This window comes from Oncorhynchus mykiss, chromosome 26 (genome assembly GCF_057628025.1).
Source record: "Oncorhynchus mykiss isolate SJ-2025 chromosome 26, ASM5762802v1, whole genome shotgun sequence".
In the NCBI taxonomy this organism is placed as follows: Eukaryota; Metazoa; Chordata; class Actinopteri; order Salmoniformes; family Salmonidae; genus Oncorhynchus; species Oncorhynchus mykiss.
Window position 1 is genome coordinate 8,057,152 of NC_143047.1, and position 20,876 is coordinate 8,078,027.

Sequence of the window (20,876 nt, forward strand, 5' to 3'; positions counted from 1 at the left end):
ACAAGTGACATCAATAAGGGATCATAGCTTTCACCTGGTCAGTCTATGTCATTAAAAGAGTTCTTAATGTTTTGTATACTCAGTGTATGTGTGAAATTAGTTTTGGTTTAGGTTCAGTTTCGAGGCAAGTATCGGGGTGATTATCAGCTGGGCACTGCACTTTCAACTGTCGGAAGGGGAAGAGGCAATGGGGGAAAACCATTCAAAAAATAACATCTCCTAAAACTGGTTATAACTCCAGTTCTGTTTGTGATACTAAGCTTCTAACACCGACAGTGTGTTATATATACTTATTTAGGAAATATCAAGAACAGAGGGCATGTAATGAAAGATTAATACATGTTTTAAATTCAGTCAAAATGACTGCTTTAGCAGTTCTAGTGTTAAAGAGCAGATGAAATGTATCCTGGAAATGCTCTTGTAACACCAGGTGAATCTATCTTTTGTGACGTCCCCACAATGTTTTCACCAGACTGTTCCAACAACCTAATGAAACATTCTGGGAACATTTAAAGAGCACATTAAATGTCTTACAGGAGCGTTCTTGCAACATCAGGCAAATGTTTTATACAAACATGCTATGATCATCAACAAGAATGGACCGTTTTTGTGTTATGAGAACATTTGCCGCGACCTAACGAATGCTCTGAGAACTTTCACTGAACCAATTTTGGCTTGCTGGGGAAACATTACTGGTACATTGTGGTAACACATTACCTGGAAACCTAATGAATGTTTCTCTCTGAATGTTTTTGAGACCTTTATCATCCTAATGTTAGATAAAAACCCTAACTCAAACTTAATTGGAATCTTCAATGATGTTCTGGGAAGGTTCCCAGAAAATGTGTTTTTCTAGGAAGCAAACCATGAAAATGAGCCACACAATTGGAATGGTGTCTTCTCATCAGTTACAGTAAAATGTTATCATGTATGAATCATGTGAAGCATTAGCAATAAAGTATTTTTGTATTTGTACATAACGATGCCCAGCCCTTATGTTCACTGCAAAAATCACTGCAGTTCTATAACAGTCACGCCCAGTGGCTTATTGGCAAAGTCATCAATAACTACATTTATTGATTAAACCTATAGCTGACCTCAGCATCAGCACTGCAAAGCTGAAAAAACATTGAAGTCAGTGAAGTGTCTGCCTCTTACTTTCTGTTGAAATGAATGCCTTTGGTCAGGTCTTACACATGACTAAACAAGAACTGAAGACTGGAATTAAATCAAAAGTAGCCACTTTTGTCTACTATATCGCCTGTGTTTAATTTTCTAAAGGCCATAATAGTTTTTAGGTTGAAGAATGAGGTTGTTCTGGATGAGCATCCCTGAGAGATTTGGGGACAACGATTTCCAACCTGTGACACAATCCCCCACAAAAAAGTCTAGACTTGAGACTGAAATTGAACAGTCGAGAGGACCAACTGGACAATATATTCAAACTATTTGCTATTGGAAGCATTAAACTCAGCGGGGAGGATTGAGCCCTTTTCTAGCCACTGTCATTATTCTATCTGACAGAGCTTAAAAAATGACAGGTCTGAGGGATCAAATCTCGCATTTATGAAATGGTAATAGGAGGCACTGTGGCAGAAATGTCAACTGACATTTCTCGACCGGGCCCTCCAAACAAAAACCGAAAGGTCAGCCTATGTCCCCGTAAATGCCAATGATTATTACATGAATTCTTAGATACACTTAAAAAGGTCAATTCTTCCAATTAGAATGGGATTATAATGTGTAGTTGTGTGTAAGCGTATAGTTTACTTTATGTGATAGACCTGTGGATTTTCTTCACTGCTTTCACTTACATTTTATTGTAGATGGTTTATGATACCAGAGCTTGTAGTCTTGTCCAGGTCTCCTTTATCTCAATAGGTCTTCATGGATTGCATAAGGATTCATTTATATATTTAACACCATATACTGATTTATGTATACTACTTTCCAAGGAATTTGGCAATGCAGCATAGATCGAACTTAAATTTCAACAATATCTCAGAAAAGGTTTGACATCGGATAATGTACTTTTTGGTTGTGGAAACGGATGCAACACATGACAAATTAGATGTATTTTTGGAAAGGGGCTTATTCACTTCGGGGATGTGACAACAGTGTAAATAATGTGTGGCATGTCAATGACAATAGGAGTTGACAAGACAGCACAAACAGATCTGGAACCTGCAACTTATCTGTCCAAAGCTGTACACATCATGAAACCAAAGGAAACCTTCCAGGGTGGTAACAGAATAATGCACGTTGCACTGACTACAGTATAAGAGGGGAAAGCAATTGTGCAAAAGCCTGTGAGTCCTCTGTGTACTGGCCATCCCTTCCATTGGGAACTTACTAATCGCAGACTCAATTAAGCCAAGTGGCCCCAGATAGGATCTTCTTTTCAGGGTGGACTGGAGCACCTGTTTACTCCTGGTCTGGTACCATAATAAAGCAGCCCCTTTCACTTTGCGCTTACCTTGAAAATTAAATCCTTTTTCCCGTACCGCAGCTCTTTCAGTTGAGCCTGGATTTTTTTGGACTGCAAGTAGAAGATAAGAAAATAAGTGTTAGCTTATTCAAATTGTGAAATTGGTTTTAGATCACGTAGAAGGATTTCGCCGGATGCAGCGGAGCACACCTTTGTGCGTGTTACTTGGGCAAAGCTCCGGCTCAAAGGAGGGACCTACAGAGAGCAAGAACATGTAAAATCTCCCATTCAGTGAACTGCAAAGCCCACACAATTATTCAGTCATGCACTGGCTACTTACCCACTGTCTAAAGCCCTATTCCCACTCCCACTCCACACAACCTCTACCACACATGCAGTTCCCTGGTAGCACCCCTCCCTTCTCATCTCGATGGCGACACACACTCACACATACAGGCACACACAGAGCTCAGACAGTCTGCAAAATACATGGCTTTCCCTGGCCTCCGACTTTAACTGCAGCACACGTGTGCACAAACACACACGGTGCCCAGCTATCCCTGCCATTACACTACTATTGTTACGCATCGGTAAGCTCATGGAAGCACATGGGGGTTGGTTCCCTGATGCTGGAGATTACAGTCAGTCCTCTTGGGGCCTTTGCACTAATAAGAGTTTAACAGGTGTTTTCGTCCTCCGGGAAAGTAACTTCTTTAAACAAAAGGTGGATAGCGTGAAAGGGCAGAAAGCCCTATTTTAAAAGAATACATAAAAAGCACAAGTTTAAAAGACGACATAAAAAGGTGAGAGTGAAATGAGGTAAGGGACAGATCAAATTTTACTGGGGGGAGGTGTGGTCCAAAATAGTGAAACTTTTATTTTTGCTTTGGGGGCACAGGGAAGGGTAATGCATTTTTTTCCCCCTGGTTTACTTTTACTCTTCTGCTCATATTTTCCCTATAAACAATGGCTTGACTTACTTTTGATATTACCCTAATAAAGATTAGATACGTTTGTGAAGGTTTGGTATGGTGTGGCTATTATTCAGCTTAAACTACTGCAGGCCTATGATATGAATATCATATAGTGAACACCTAAGCCTATTGCCCTTTGCATGCAATGCCCTCATACATTTAGTGCTAAAATCTTTGAGAACTGAACAGTGAGGTGGACAACTATTGTTTTAGGAAAGTAGCCTAAACCCCTCCCAAAATATAGGAGATAAAGTTTTGCATATGCTACACAGTAATTTTGTAATTTTGGCTGTTTTTATAGGACACGTAAATGTGGCTCATTTGGCCAACATCCCTTGTTTAGTGATGCTTCTGGCTGCGCCAGGTTGGATCTGAATGCATATGGACGTCCATTACATTTCTCAAATGTGTGTCCGGCGACAAATTTTCCTAAAGGAAATTCTGAAAAGGCATATTGTTTTCATGAAGATTTTAGAATATTCACATGAAAATCTGTCGCCAATTAGATGGAAACGTAGCCATAGACACCCTAAAGACTCTGGTAAGTGTGCAAGTCCAGCGTCACTTTGATTATGCCTGCACTTCATGGTTCACCAGCAGCCCCAAACATCTAAGCTACCAGCCAAACAAGCTTGTAAGAAATGTACTCTCCCCTCATACTCATCTGGAGGTTGAGCATTTTCTTCATCTCTATCTCCGTAATGTGTCTATCTATGTAATTGTATATGTATTTATGTATAGAATAGGGACCACAATAAGTCCCCGACTGTATTGTGCAATTCCGGTCACTTAAAAAAATATTTTGAGTATACAGTTAGAAGTTTAAATACACTTAGGTTGGAATCATTCAAACTCGTTTTTTAACCACTACACAAACTATAGTTTTGGCAAGTCGGTTAGGACATCTACTTTGTGAATGACACAAGTCACTTTTCCAACAATTGTTTACAGACAGATTATTTCACTTATAACTCACTGTATCACAATTCCAGTTGGTCAGAAGTTTACATACACTAAGTTGACTGTGCCTTTTAACAGCAAGGAAAATTCCAGACAATGATGTCATGGCTTTACAAGCTTCTGATAGGCTAATTGACATAATTTGAGTCAATTGGAGGTGAACCTGTGGATGTATTTCAAGGCCTACCTTCAAACTCAGTGCCTCTTTTCTTGACATCATGGGGAAATCAAAAGAAATCAGCCAAGACCTCAGGAAAAAGATTGTAGACCTCCACAAGTCTGGTTCATCCTTGGGAGCAATTTCCAAATGCCTGAACGCAAGTATAAACACCATTGGACCACGCAGCCGTCATACCACTCAGGAAGGAGATGCGTTCTGTCTCCTAGAGATGAACGTACTTTGGTGCAAAAAGTGCAAATCAATCCCAGAACAACAGCAAAGGACTATATCTATATACACAGTAAAACGAGTCCTATATCGACATAACCTGAAAGGCCCCTCAGCAAGGAAGAAGCCACTGCTCCATAACCGCCATAAAAAAGCCAAACTACGGTTTGCAACTGCGCGTGGGGACAAAGATCGCACATTTTGGTGAAATGTCCTCTGGTCTGATGAAACAAAAATAGAACTGTTTGGCCATAATGACCATCGTTTTGTTTGGAGGAAAAAAGGGGAGGCTTGCAAGCCGAAGAACACCATCCCAACCGTGAAGCACGGGGGTGGCAGCATCATGTTGTGGGGGTGCTTTGCAGCAGGAGGGACTGGTGCACTTCACAAAATAGATGGCATCCTGAGGTAAGAAAATTATGTGGATATATTGAAGCAACATCTCAAGACATCAGTCAGGAAGTTTAAGATTGGTCGCAAATGGGTCTTCCAAATGGACAATGACCCCAAGCATACTTCCAAAGTTCTGGAAAAATGGCGTAAGGACAACAAAGTCAAGGTATTGGAGTGGCTATCACAAAACCCTGACCTCAATCCTATACAAATTTTGCGGGTAGAACTGAAAAAGCGTGTGCGAGCAAGGAGGCCTACAAACCTGACTCAGTTACACCAGCTCTGTCAAGAGGAAATGGGCCAAAATTCAACTAGCTTATTGTAGGAAGGTTGTGGAAGGCTATCCGAAATGTTTGACCCAAGTTAACCAATTTAAAGGCAATGCTACCAAATACTAATTGAGTGTATGTAAACTTCTGACCCACTTGGAATGTGATGAAATAAATAAAAGCTGAAATAAATAATGAATCTCTATTATTATGTGACATTTCACATTCTTAAAATAAAGTGGTGATCCTAACTGACCTAAGACAGGGAATTTTTATTAGGATTAAATGTCAGGAATTGTGAAAAACTGAGTTTAAATGTATTTGGCTAAGGTGTATGTAAACTTCCGACTTCAACTGTATGTGTATTTTTTTAAATGACAATTAAAATCAATCACTCAATCAATCCAAACTGTATAGCGGAAAATTGACGAATGCAAAGAGACATCTGTTACAAAACACCAAAATGTCTAAAATACTGGGTAAGCCTACAAGGTAGGGAGGGATGTATTTTCTGTTTGTCGAGATTGACATTTATTGTGGTGTTGAAAATTGAAGTGCCCAAAGTCAGTATGCTTTGTTTGTTGGTTGTGTGGTACATTAGCACAGAAACCTGTTGATGGAAAATTCGTTGCCTATATTTTATATAATTATCAAAATCAAAATCTTATCAAAATCTTGAAAATCTGATTTCCCCCTTGCTGATCATTGTCTGCAGCCGGATGTGATCGTAGTGTAATGAAACAGGCAGGGAGAGTGAGCTCGTCTGTGGTGGTCGAAATATCAAACTTCTGGCCCTCCGTGGCATCGAATGTGCCACAAAATCATGCTGATGTGGCAAAGTTGATATCCATGTCTATAAACACAGGGTTGCAGTTACTGTTATTTATTATCATAAACATTATTTTGAGTTAATTCTATGAGTGGGGAGGAATTAAAATTTATTTGACAGTACAAGTGGAGGGTAGTGTGAAAATATGTTTTACTTTGGGTAGAGGGGTGCAATTTCTTCTTATGACGCCTCGAGTTGGACCAGTTACCCCCCCCCCCTCCCCCCCTCCTAGTAAATTTCGATCTGTCCCTTAGCGTTTCATGTTTTGTCAGTTTGTTTCAACTAGTATAAACTGGGCACTGAATGTCAAAAGTGAGTTGAAATGGTAACCCAAGCACAGTTAACTTTTCATCGGTCTTAGACTTGAGTGATTGTTATTAACAACCAATGTTGTTAATCCATTTTGTAACATGGCCCGCGGCCTTGTGAATGTTGACCTGTTTAAAGGTCTTGCTCACATTGGTTACGGGGAGCGTGATCACACAGTCGTCCACAGCTGGTGCTCTCATGCATGCTTCAGTGTTGCTTGCCTTGAAGCGAGCATAAAATTAATTTAGCCCGTCTAGAAGGCTTGCGTCACTGGGCAATGCTCAGCTGATTTTCCCTTGCACAGAGCCCTGGCCTCAACTTCATCGAACACCTTTGGGATGAATTGGAGCGCCGTGCCCGACCTCACTAATGCTTTTGTGGCTGAATGGAAGCAAGTCCCCACGGCAATGTTCCAACATCCAGTGGAAAGCCTTCCCAGAAGAGTGGAAGCAGTTATAGCAGCAAAAGTGGACCAACTCCATATTAATGCCCATAATTTTGGAATGAGATGTTCGCCAAGCAGGTGTCCACATACTTTTGGTCATGTAGTGTACGATCAGCTGATTGGCCATTGAAAGTGTCCATTGACAGCAGGATAAAGATGATAGGAAGTGTACCGGTCAAGCTTTGAAGGGTTTTGGTTTCTCTTCAGTGAGTACGCTACTGAGGAAAGAAGTATATATGTCACACCTCCCTCAAATGACTGGAGAAGCTGCTGGGACTTGAAAAGACATTCACTTTTTGAAAAGACAAAAATACACACAGGGAAAAGCCTAATTGCACACAACATATTGTGTTGCTTATCGTCGGCGTCCTCGAAAAACCTTGTATGTCCATATTTGCCTATTTTTATCCTTTTTACATAGACTGAAAGTAATCATTCCCCTCCATATGCTGTGAAAGTTTCATGACTTTAGGACCAATCAAAGCAATTCCAAAATATCACACTGCTTTTTCAATTGCTGAAAAGTTAACTGTTTCGGGGTACAAAGTTATCCAAGGCGCCGCTGGTTGTTTTGGCTGGGTAGGCTGTTCTAAGGGGCTTGTGTGCAGGAGAGATTCAGCCACTTGGGATACTATTAAAGTTAAACAAAAAGTGATTATTCATTATTAAAAGCTAAAGGTTTTTGCCAGCTTTCATGACAAGCACTCTTATGAAGGCTGCAATGCCAAAAATATATTTAAAAAAATAATATATGCATGATCAGAGTAAATGCATGTAAAGTGAGGGACAGTCTAATCAATGAAGACTTGGGCCCCAATTCAATCCAACTGAGTTATGACCTTTTTTTATTTTTTTAAAACCTGTTCATCGGTGTGATTGAAAGGGCTTACCTCTTCTGCATGGACATCACACAGTTTGTTGCCAGATAGCAGTTTATTTTTCAAGCTCTTGTTCTGCAAAAAAATAAACAAATAAAAAGGTGGTATTAGTTAAGGGTTGATGAGAGAAAATCATTGATAACATTTAGTAATGGCTTGCACTGCTTTTCTGTTTCATCCGCAGTGACAAATGTAATTACATTAGACGCTCATACAAGCCAGTTTCGATTCATCAGGCCTAAGTATTGACTACAGAACACATTTACAACAGCAAATGCATTCATCAATGATCTAATTAGCTAATCCAGAGCCTATTCTTCAACCACTCTCTGTTTAACACATGCAGTACGAGAGTAACACGAATCAACATTGACTAATCACTCATGAACATGAAGCAATAGAAACGACTGACAGCATGAGACATATACAGGTGCACTATTGTACAACATTGTTCCTTCACGCACACAGATTCATCAGAACAACATGTGCAGGGACACAACTCAGAGCAGTGGTGCTGACTGACTGGCATGCAGTAAGAGGTAAGAGGTGGCCTTACAAAGAACACGTTTTCTATACCAGGGAATAGCCCTCTTCCTTAGAATTGTTACATATGTTGGTCATAGAAATATAAAACATGTTGGTTCCAATTTTGGTTTTGGGAAACTGGTCAGAATTGAAGAAATTATGGATGGCTCTAAATACAGGGAATTCTTGCTGGAAACCTGTTTCAGTCTTCCAGAAATTTGAGACTGGGACAGAGGTTCACCTTCCAGCAGGACAATGACCATACTGCTAAAGCAATTTAAGGGGAAACCTTTAAATGTCTTGGAATGGCCTAGTCAAAGCCCAGACTTCAATCCAATTGAGAATCTGTGGTATCATAAAGATAGCTGTACACCAGCGGAACCTATCCAAGTTGAAGGAGCTGGAGCAGTTTTGCCTTGAAGAATGGGCAAAAATCCCAGTGGCTAGATGTGCCAAGCGTATAGAGACATACCCCAAGAGACTTGCAGCTGTAATTGCTGCAAAAGGTGGCTCTACAAAGTATTGACTTTGTGGGGTGAATAGTTATGCATGCTCAAGTTTTTTTTTTTTTTTCTTGTTTGTTTCACAATAAAACATATTTTGTATCTTCACAGTGGTAGGCATGTTGTGTAAATCAAATGATACAACCCCCCCCCCCCCCCCAAAAAAAAAAAATGTTAATTCCAGGTTCTAAGGCAACAAAATAGGAAAAATGCCAAGAGGGGTGAATACTTTCGCAAGCCACTGTATCACTTTTTCATTTATTTTACTATCTCTCTCCCGCTTTTCTATTTCTCTCTATGAAACACACACACACACACACTCTCTTACACACAGAGTTAATGAGGTGGAATGACAGCGCTATGTGATTCAATGAGCTAGAATTGGCCGGGATTCCAGTATAGACACTTACGCCTCCTCTCCTCTCTAAAGAAAGGGTACTGTGGCTGGGAGAAATGGCAGCTGTCATACAAGGTGACGTGTGCCTGCCTGAGAACAGACCCACAGTGAAATTTTGATCCAGTAGAGCTCATATGTCATGGAGTATTATGCTAAATGAGATCCAGTGAACTGCAAATGTCATAATATATTATGAACCAAGTGTTGCCAATATTGGGAACCATGCATGAACTTTATGATAAAAAAGTGTGCGAGACATTACTGATTATGATCATACTTTCCTCTATATTTATTGTTCGCACTTACGCAAACAATAGCATTTTATTTGTATGTATCCTTTTTTTCCTCGCTGTATTAATAAAAATAATACATATTTTTGTTTGACCTTTTAAGCTGTTCAGTGTGCTTATGTATTGGTCATCAAGCAAGCAATGCAGCATGACTATTGTAATATAAATATATAATATAAGTTCAGATTATTCTGACAATTTTGTGAATGGAGGGGTAGATAGAGGACCACCTTATTTTCTTCCTCTTCAGTATATTAAAGGGATACTTCAGGATTTAGGCAAGGAGGCCCTTTATCTACTTCCACAGAGTAAGATGAACTTGCTGATACCACTTTTATGTCTCTGTGTACAGTTTGAAGGAAGTTGCTCACTAGCGTTAGCTCAATGACTGGAAGTCTATGGTAAGTGCTAGCATGCTAGTCGATACCATAGACTTCCAGTCATTGCACTAACGCTAGTTAGCATTGGCATGGAAAACTACCTCTAACTTCCTTCATACTGGATGCAGAGACTTGAAAATGGTATCCATGAGTTCTGACTCTCTGGAAGTAGATAAAGGGCTTCATTGCCAAAATGCAAAAGTATCCCTTTAAGGTTTCATACACAATATGACAAATTCTGTGATCAGATTTGACATTTGGACTTATATATTATAATTCGCTACAACAACAAAGTTTGAAGGTCAGGGAATCCAGGCTAATCAGCAAAAAAATGCTGCGGAAATGCCTCAAGGTATCTCTTTCGAACTTGTTAAAGTTGCAGGTGCAGATGCTCGCTAGAGGATGATTGGACGAGACACGTGTCACCCTCATCTAAACGGTCACCAATAAAAGCATCTGGCAGACCATACTAAACTTCCATTTACCCCTCAGGACTCTTCATACACTGTTTCCGCCTGTCAGAGTGATGTCCTTCACACTCGCTGCAAAGAGTTTGAGCAGCTTATGGATCAGCTGTCTCCTACAGAAGCTCCACTCTTAGACCACACTTCCGCTTTGATATGACAGTCGCTGTGTCGATCACTCAATCATTCTCTAGCCTTAATCCTAAAATGCACATCCTCAGCCCTAAAAGTCAATTATAGAAGATGAGTTTACAGCGAATTGCAGCCATACAGATTTTCTGGTGACATGATCGATTGAAACGGATCCTTGGAAGGGCTGATGTGAAAAGAGCATGGTTTGTAAATGACTGCAACAAAGAGTTATCTGCAAATGCAAATGACCGCATCACACTCACGGACACCATATTTGAATTCCGTTGCAGTGAACAATCGATCCAAACTCGAGTCGGAGTTTAAAAAAGAAGAACAAGAATAAGATCAAGAACAAGACCTCTACGGGCTAATATTTTATTCAAAAAGGAAAGACATGTAGCTTAGCTGAGGTCTGATTCTAATTGGAGAGGAAAGCGTCAAACCTTTTAAGGGAATTCAAGGTCTTTACAAAGAGCTCATCAGAGCACCGGATCAAGTAGAAACTCAGACGTCATTGTAAATAATAATTTGTTCTTAACTGACTTGCCTAGTTAAATAAAGGTTAAATAAAATACATGTAAAAAAAATCTGAGTGTCCTGTTTTATACTCTTAACAGATCGCTTAACAAATCAAATTCTCGGAGAGAAATATAAAATGGTCGCACTTTACACTAAGGGGTGGTTTCCCGGACACAGACTAAGCCTAAAACGCACATTTATTGGATAATCTATTGATGCTTTTTAGTGCATGCTTAATCTGCATCTGGGAAACCACCACCTTGTGTGCAAAAAAAAAATGTAAATACAGTATAGTTACAGCGTACCAATTACTATTACTATTACCAATTGAAATGTATATGGCGATACATAGATTGCCACAAAAAAAATCTTTAATTAGAGGAAAAGCTGATGGCCTTCAATGCCAGACCTTTCTAGCTACAGTATCAACATGGGCCCTGCCTACAAAGTGTCCCTGATATTGAAGAAAAACAAGGCTCAAGATTAATCAGCATCTGCAAGGCCCCATATTACTCATTAATATGGTAATAGGGACAGATGCTCAAGCCAGGGTGGCCCACTATCTACTCTCCTGTTTGCATATTGATCTCAAGCTCCTTGCTAATTCAATAAGGTACTGGCGATAATAAGGGAATAAAAATAGTAGCCACAACCCAGTTCAAGTTGAAGTCAGAAGAATACATATACCTTAGCCAAATACATGTAAACTCAGTTTTTCACAATTCCTGATATTTAATCCTAGTAAAACCCTGTCTTTGGTCAGTTAGGATCACCCCTTTATTTTAAGAATGTGAAATGTCAGAATAATAGTAGAGAAAATGATTTATTTGAGCTTTCGTTTCTTTCATCACATTCCCAGTGGGTCAGAAGTTTACATACACTCAATTAGTATTTGGTAGCATTGCCTTTAAATTGGTCAACTTGGGTCAAACATTTCGGGTAGCCTTCCACAAGCTTCCCACAACAAGTTGGGTGAATTTTGGTCCATTCCTCCTGACAGAGCTGGTGTAACTGAGTCAGGTTTGTAGGCCTCCTTGCTCGCACATGCTTTTTCAGTTCTGCCTACAAATGTTCTATAGGATTGAGGTCAGGGCTTTGTGATGGCCACTCCAAAACTTGACTTTGATGTCCTTAAGCCATTTTTCCACAACTTTGGAAGTATGCTTAGGGTCATTGTCCATTTGGAAGACCCATTTGTGAACAAGCTTTAACTTCCTGACTGATGTCTTGAGATGTTGCTTCAATATATCCACATACTTTTCCTACCTATTGATGCCATCTATTTTGTGAAGTTCAGCAAAGCACCCCCAAAACATGATGCTGCCATCCCCATGCTTCACGGTTGGGATGGTGTTCTTTGGCTTGCAAGTGTCCCCCTTTTTCCTCCAAACATAATGAGGGTCATTATGGCCAAACAGTTATATTTTTGTTTCATCAGACCATAGGACATTGCTCCAAAAAGTACAATCTTTGTCCCCCATGTGCAGTCGCAAACTGTAGTCTGGCTTTTTTATGGCGGTTTTGGAGCAGTAGCTTCTTCCTTGCTGAGGGGCCTTTCAGGTTAGGTCTCGTTTTACTGTGGATATAGATACTTTTGCACCTGTTTGCTCCAGCATCTTCACAAGGTCCTTTGCTGTTGTTCTGGGATTGATTTGCACTTTTTGCACCAAAGTACGTTCATCTCTAGGAGACCGAACGCGTCTCCTTCCTGAGCGGTATGACGGCTGCGTGGCCCAATGGTGTTTATACTTGCGTACTATTGTTTGTACAGATGAACGTGGTACCTTCAGGCATTTGTATATTGCTCCCAAGGATGAACCAGACTTGTGGAGGTCTACAAATTTGTTTCTGAGGTCTTGGCTGATTTCCCCATGGTGTCAAGCAAAGAGGCACCGAGTTTGAAGGTAGGCCTTGAAATACATCTACAGGTACACCTCCAATTGACTCAAATGATGTCAATTAGCCTATCAGAAGCTTGTAAAGCCACAGTCAACTTAGTGTATGTAAACTTCTTACCCACTGGAAATGTGATACAGTGAATTATAAGTGAAATAATCAGTCTGCAAAAATTGTTGGGAAAATGACTTGTGTCATGCACAAAGTAGATGTCCTTACCGACTTGCCAAAACTATAGTTTGTTAACAAAAAATGTGTGGAGTGGTTGAAAAACTAGTTTTGATGACTCCAATCTAAGTGTATGTAAACTTCCGACTTCAACTGTATATATGCAGATGACATTTCATTAATTATAAAAGGACAGGAAGGATATATCTCTGTTCTGTACTGATTTTTTTTAATTTTTTTTAATAATTCTGGAATTTCCCCAGACATCCTAATAAGACAGGAACTTCTGTTATTATCCGGTTATTTTAGAGATCCATTTATTTAAGCCTTTTGAAAGTCAATGCCAATGGTTTGTCACAACGAGATTACAATGTATCTGAAATCTAAGAAAACGACTTCCATCTAGCCTCAATGGTATTGCAGAGTGTAGTAAAAACAATAAGAGTGGACAAATTACATATGTTTTGTGATGGGATATGACAAAATTAGGATACCACTCTGACTTACACAGTAGGAATGCACAACAGATGAACCCTCTGTATCTAGTGAAAAAAGAGACCCAAAGATGTTGAGATATTTTTCATGACACAGGATATAGCCAAGACTTGAAATGTCAAAGCTACAGCCGTCAAAGTAGTTCTCAGACGCCACTATCCACTACTGATGACCCCTCTGTATCAAGCTACAACGACACTCAAATCTGGAGAGATAGATCTGGCACAGGAAAAAGCCAAGACTTCAAATGTCAACACTATAGCGACCAACTGATAGGGAAGCGCTGGCTCTACATAATGTACTTCCAAAGTGTTCACAGAGCCCATTTCCAGTGCTTCTGACTGCCAGCAGAAATCTCAGAGGTTCTGCCCAAACACAACTTCAATGAACTGTGTAAAACATTTTCAATTGTAACTCTCCCAAAGACCCATGTTTATTTTGAGCTTGATTTAAGTACAATTCAACTCCCTCCTACATAGGTCATGCTACTGGAAGCCTTTGTTGGCATAATGATTGGTGTGATTCTGTGCCTTGCAAGTATTTTTAAAGACGCGATTGAGGATTTATACTGAACAAAAATATAAACGCAACATGTAAAGTGTTGGTCCCATGTTTCATGAGCTTAAATAAAATATCCCAGAAATGTTCCATGCGCACAAAAAGTGTATTTATCTCAAATTCTGTGCATACATTTGTTTACATCCCTGTTAGTGAGCATATCTCATTTGCCAAGATAATCCATCCACCTGACAGGTGAGGCATATCAAGAAGCTGATTAAACAGGATGATCATTACACAGGTGCACCTTGTTCTGGGGACAATAAAAGGCCACTCTAAAATGTGCAGTTTTGGCACACAACACAATGCCACAGATGCCTCAAGTTTTCAGGGAGTGTGCAATTGGCATGCTGACTGCAGGAATATCCACCAGAGCTGTTGCCAGATAATTAAATTTTTAATGTATCTACCATAAACCACCAATGTAGTTTTTGACCAACCGGCCTCACATCTGCAGACCACGTGTAACCACGCCAGCCCAGGACCTCCACATCTGGCTTCTTCACCTTCAGGATCGTCTGAGACCAGCCATCCAGACAGCTGATGAGTATTTCTGTCTATAATAAAGCCCTTTTGTGGGGAAAAACTCATTCTGACTGGCTAGGCCTGGCTCCCCAGTGGGTGGGCCTGTCCCCCAAGTGGGTGGGCCTATGCTCTCCCAAGCCCACCCATTCATGTGAAATCCATAGATTGGGCCTAATTTTTTTTTCTCAATTGATTGATTTCCTTATATGAACTGTAACTGTAAAATCATTGACTGTGGCATACAAAGGACTGTATCCTTTCATTGCCTCATTTACAAGTCATTTAGACTAATCTGTTGTACAACATTACTGTAAAGAGTGCGCTGAGAGTCGGGAAGCAAGTTCAGGGAGTGAATACGTTAAACAATGTTGGTGACAGTCGCCATAAAGAGCAGCCAGGTGACCTCCTGGTGACCTAGAGGCCGGAGAGGGAGCACACGTGACAGTACCCCCTCCACGACGCGCGGCTCCTGCCGCAGGACGCTGACCAAGATGACGATCATGGAGATCAGGAGCGGACCGGTCCCCTCTGCCAAGGCACGGGAACCTGTAGATCCGGCTGATGCGCGGAGGCATGACAACCTAGAGTGCCGAGAGAGAGCATACGTGACAGCACCCCCTCCCCGGCGCATTCGGCTCCAGCCGCAGGACGCCAACCAAGGGGACGACCCTGGGGATCAGGAGCGGACCGGTCGCCTCCGCTGAGGTGCAGAAACCTGGTGAACCGGCTGAGGCGTGAGAGCCTGATGAGCCGGCCGAGACCTCCCCGGTTCCCTTGGTCGAGGCACAGGAGCCTATCGAGCCAGCTGAGGCATGGGAGCCTATTGAACCAGCTGAGGCAAGGGAGCTTATCGATCCCGCTGAGGTGTGTAAACCCGTCGAGCCAGCTGAGGCAGGGGAACCTGTCGAACCCACCGAGGCATGGGAATCCGACAAACAGGCTGAGGCCTCCCAAGTATCTCCGGTTTTGACAACCGGACCCGACATCACCTCCAAAATGATGAATATTGTGGTAGCTTCTGGTCCATGCAGCTGTGGTAGAACATCTTCCAAACCGTCGTGACTCCATTTATGATTGATTACTTTCTTCTCCTCTGCTCTGGGGCATTTGCCCTTAAGCTATAGGATTTTGCGCCAGCCACGCTGCAGCCTGTAACTACCCACTGACCCCAGGTTAGCCAATTAGAAGGTCCCACGACACCAGCCCAGCTCAAAGCCCCGAGGCTCTGACGAATTCAGCGCATCCAGTGGTATTAGTGCTCATAATAGGCCTCTCCACCAATTACATCATTCAACACTGACAGTATAAGGCCCTTAGTTGCCTATGGCTATCTGTGACCTTTGTAATCCAAAATGACAGCATCATATTGATTTAGAAAAAAGGATATCAAAACTAGTTCACGTGATGTCGATGAACATAGATATTGTATGATACGATTACTGAGGCATTACTCTTATAACAGTAACATAACATTTACAGGTCATGGTGATCATGAATTAGGAATGAGTCAGTCATTGGCGGTAGGTGAGGAGAACAAAAGTACCTCCTGTTGCAGGTCCTTGATTATTTTGGTCTTTTTCTCCATCTCCATCTTGAGGAACTTGATCTGTAGGTGAAATAAATCAAAGTAAAGACATATATTTTCTTACTGACTGTCCATTTTTTACAGACTGTTTCTTACATTTAAACTATGACATTTACGTTAAGCTATCATGAAGGTAGTAACTGTCACCAACCATGCCACCTGCCTGCACTGGATTTCATCATACAGTATGTTGTTGCACTATCTTCAAAACAGATCTATACATCCCAAAGTCAAACAACTTAAAATGATTCTCTGCCTTTAAATCAGACATCCTGCTAATGCTCCAAGTTCCTCCGTGTGGTTATATTACACGTTTTACTGCTATTTTAGTCAGCTTCTAAAGATTCACAAAAACACATATAAAACATTATGATTCACTGCTTGTTTTGACTGTGATTTATCGTAAATGTGTGTATCTAGAAAAGGTAGGTTGACTGTTGGTGGGGTTGCTGTTTCTCATATCGGATGCATTTATGCCTGTGATGGGCGACTGACTATTTCCCAATGTGTGATTCATTTAATAGCCATATGCTCATTGTGTCAGAGTGATATCTTTGTTTATTGCAATCCCTATATCGCGAGCTCGGCATGTCTCTGTAGTGCAGCCGTTCCCCATGCCCTGTATTTTAACAAGCAGTCAGGCCTTAAACGGCTGATGCAGATAGCGGCCAACCGCAGCGCAGGACTACAACTATAAGACTGGATAGCGGTGGGGGTGGGGGGTTATTCCAATCCCGATTCTGCTTTCTATTTCACCTCTGCGACGAAGGATTCTGAGGGAAAGGTTGTCCTTCAATGAGGCCATTGAGATTGTCCCAGGGAGGAAGGGGAGAGAATTCATTGCCCAGGTGACCTCAGCTCTGAAGGCACCCAGGGGACTGTAAACTGGGGCTAGGCGGTTGACACACGAATAACATCACAGTTCATGTTGATGCATTTGTAGTTCATGGCTCTGCCCCTGGGTACGTCGATAACACATCCCAGCACAACATTCCCTTTGGGGCTGTGGCATGACACACTGAAATGATGGATAGAAAATAGAAAACTGTAGCATTCTACATGGTTAAGATTTGACATTTTGAATTCTGTTATTACAGTATAATTCATTTGTATGACGTACTGGTTAAATCAAAGCAATAAGCCTGAGTAATGTTGGGAGAGTTTTGTGTGTTTCCAGAGCTGTTATACAATTAAACGGTATATTGCAATGCACAGCATGTGCAACTAGTGTTACAAATACGATGCCATATTTGGTATGAAAGTGATGAAATAACCAGGTCAATCTTTTTCATCATGGTGTAATACTTTTTGGAATAGAATGCCTCCCACTGGGAAATTCAATCATACATTTTTGTGTGTGGTTTATCTATTGGAGTTTTTCTTGGCCTACCTAAATTTGTTCATCTTTTAACATTTTTTTACCAGGCTGCATAACTTTACTGATGCCAGGTCCATAGACCAGTCATACAGAGCTAATACAATTGGATCTGTGTTTAATTGACAGGCAGAACCTTTTTGCTAAGAAAGTTCTGAGATGTGGGCATCTAGTGTTGTTGCTACTGTCTTGTCTAAGGTACCATTAATTCATGATTGGTTAGTCATGATTGGGGGTGGGGGGGGGGGGGGGGGGCATGCGCCTGTCATCCTCACACCTATGTCATAATGTTATTAATTTTGTAAATAATTCTGACAGTAACCCTCCTTTTTAATTTCCACATGTAGCAGGGAAAGTGTTTGTTGTCCAATCTTCATGGTAGTGAAGACAGGCAGACAGACAATATAGTTATCATGCATCTAGTTAGACTATTTCTCAGCGGCGCCAGCCCGCCTCGGCTTCCTCATCTAATTGGCCTCCTCATCATCTCATCTAAAATCAAGTTTTAAAAAATTTGGTGAATCAGGTCAGATTCGGATGGAGAGTGAGTGCGTTGTTCAATATGGATAAACAAAAGTCAAAATGAAGTGGTACACAAAAACTCCCCAAAAAAGATTTATCTGATCAAGCTTATGCCAAATTACAGAAGATAACTACATCAGCAAAGCTACAATCACCTCGACTGATGAAACACCATTACAGGTGGAAGATTAGCTAAAGGCTAGAGCTGCCGCTTTCAAGGAGTGGGCTCTAACTCGGAAGCTTACGAGAAATCCTGTTATGCCCTCCGATGAACCATCAAACAGGCAAAGCTTCCATACAGGACTAAGATCGAATCATACTACCCCGGCTCTGACGCTTGACGGATGTGGCAGGGCTTGCAAACCATTACAGACTACAAAAGGGAAGCTCAACCAAGAGCTGCCCAGTGACATGAGCCTACCAGACAAGGTAAACTACTTCTATGCTCGCTTTCGAGGCAAATAAAACTGAGCCATGCATGAGAGCACCAGCTGTTCTGGAAAATGGTGTGATCACGCTCTCCGCAGCCGATGTGAGTAAGACCTTTAAACAGGTCAATATTCACAAGGCCACAGGGCCAGAAGGATTACCAGGACGTGTACTGTGAGCATGCGCTGACCAACTGTCTTCACTGACATCTGTAGCACTCACATCTGTAGCCATGAAGGGCTTCGAAAGGCTGATCATGGCTCACATCAACACCACTATCCAAGAAACCCTAGACCCACTAGAATTTGCATACCGCACCAACATATCCACATATGATGCAATCTCTATTGCACTCCACACTGCCCTTTCCCACTTGGACAAAAGGAACACCTATGTGAGAATGCTATTCATTGACTCCAGCTCAGCGTTCAACACCATAGTGCCCTCAAAGCTCATCAATAAGCTAAGGACCCTGGGACTTAACACCTCCCTCTGCAACTGGATCCCGGACTTCCTGACGGGTCGCCCCCAGGTGGTAAGGGTAGGTAACAACACATCCGCCATGCTGATCCTCAACACAGAAGTGCGTGCTCAGTCCCCTCCTGTACTGCATGCCCAGGCACGACTCCAACACCATCATCAAGTTTGCCGATGACACAACAGTGGCAGACCTGATCACCGACAATGACGAGACAGCCTATAGGGAGGAGGTCAAGACCTGGCTGTGTGGTGCAAGGAAAACAACCTCTCCCTCAACGTGATCAAGACAAAGGAGATGATTGTGGACTACAGCAAAAAGGGGACCGAGCACAACCACATTCTCATCAAGTTGCAGTGGGAGTAGGTTGAGAGCTTAAAGTTCCTTGGTGTACACATCACCAACAAACTATCATGGTCCAAGCACACCAAGACAGTTGTGAAGAGGGCACGACAAAACCTATTCCCCCTCAGGAGACTGAAAAGATTTGGGATGGGTCCTCAGATTCTCAAAAGGTTCTACAGCTGCACCATCGAGAGCATGGTTGCATCACTGCCTGGTATGGCAACTGCTCGGCGTCTGGCCGCAAGGCACCACAGAGGGTAATGTGAACGGCCCAGTACATCACAGGCCAAGCTTCCTGCCATCCAGGACCTCTATACCAGGCAGTGTCAGAGGAAGGCCCCAGCCACCCCAGTCAAAGACTGTTCTCTCTGCTACCGCACGGGCAGAGCGGCAAGTCTAGGTCCAAGAGACTTCTAAACAGCTTCTACCCCCAAGCCATAAGACTCCTGAACACCTAATCAAATGGCCACCCAGACTATTTGCATTGCCCCCCCCCCCCTTTTTTTTACACCGCTGCTACTCATATGTTATCATCTATGCATAGTCACTTTAATAACTCGACCTACATGTGCATATTACCTCAACTAACCGTTGCCCCCGGACATTGACTCTGTACCGGTACCCCGCTGTATATACAGTTGAAGTCGGAAGTTTCCATACACTTTAGCCAAATACATTTAAACTCAGTATTTCACAATTCCTGACATTTAATCCTAGTAAAACCCTGTCTTTGGTCAGTTAGGATCACCACTTTATTTCAAGTATGTGAAATGTAAAAATAATATTCATAATTTATTTCAGCTTTTATTTCTTTCATCGCATTCCTAGTGGGCCAGAAGTTTACATACACTCAATTAGTATTTGGTAGCATTGCCTTTAAACTGTTTAACTTGGGTGAAATGTTTCAGGTAGCCTTCCACAACCTTCCCACAATAAGTTTGGTGAATTGTGGCCCATTCCTCTTGACAGAGTTGGTGTAACCGAGTCAGGTTTGTAAGCCTCCTTGCTTGCACACACGTTTTCAGTTTTGCCAACAAATGTTCTATAGGATTGAGGTCCATTCTTTGTGATGGCCACTCCAATACCTTGACTTTGTTGTCCTTAAGCCACAAGTTTGGAAGTATGCTTGGGGTCATTGTCCATTTGGAAGACCCATTTGCGACCAAGCTTAAACTTCCTGACTGATGTCTTGAGATGTTGCTTCAATATATCCACATCATTTTCCTACCTCGTGATGCCATCTATTTTGTGAAGTGCACCAGTCCCTCCTGCAGCAAAGCACTGTCACCACCGTGCTTCACGGTTGGGATGGTGTTCTTTGGCTTGCAAGCGTCCCCCTTTTTCCTCCAAACATAACAATGGTCATTATGGCCAAACAGTTCTATTTTTGTTTCATCAGACCAGATGACATTTCACC

The 20,876-nt window shown here is 41.8% G+C and overlaps 1 protein-coding gene across 2 annotated transcripts in view; it reads right to left on the reverse strand.

Annotated features, from left to right (window-relative positions):
- Positions 1-20,876, reverse strand: part of LOC110506306 (leucine zipper protein 2) — a 160,675-nt gene that overhangs the window by 38,251 nt on the left and 101,548 nt on the right. For both annotated transcript variants that reach the window (XM_021585797.3, XM_021585796.3), the window contains exons 5-7: positions 16,269-16,331; positions 7,886-7,948; positions 2,477-2,539 (exon numbers count right to left, since the gene is read on the reverse strand). In XM_021585797.3, coding sequence (XP_021441472.1) covers positions 2,477-2,539; positions 7,886-7,948; positions 16,269-16,331 — 189 coding nt within the window. The remainder of the gene's footprint in view (positions 1-2,476; positions 2,540-7,885; positions 7,949-16,268; positions 16,332-20,876) is intronic.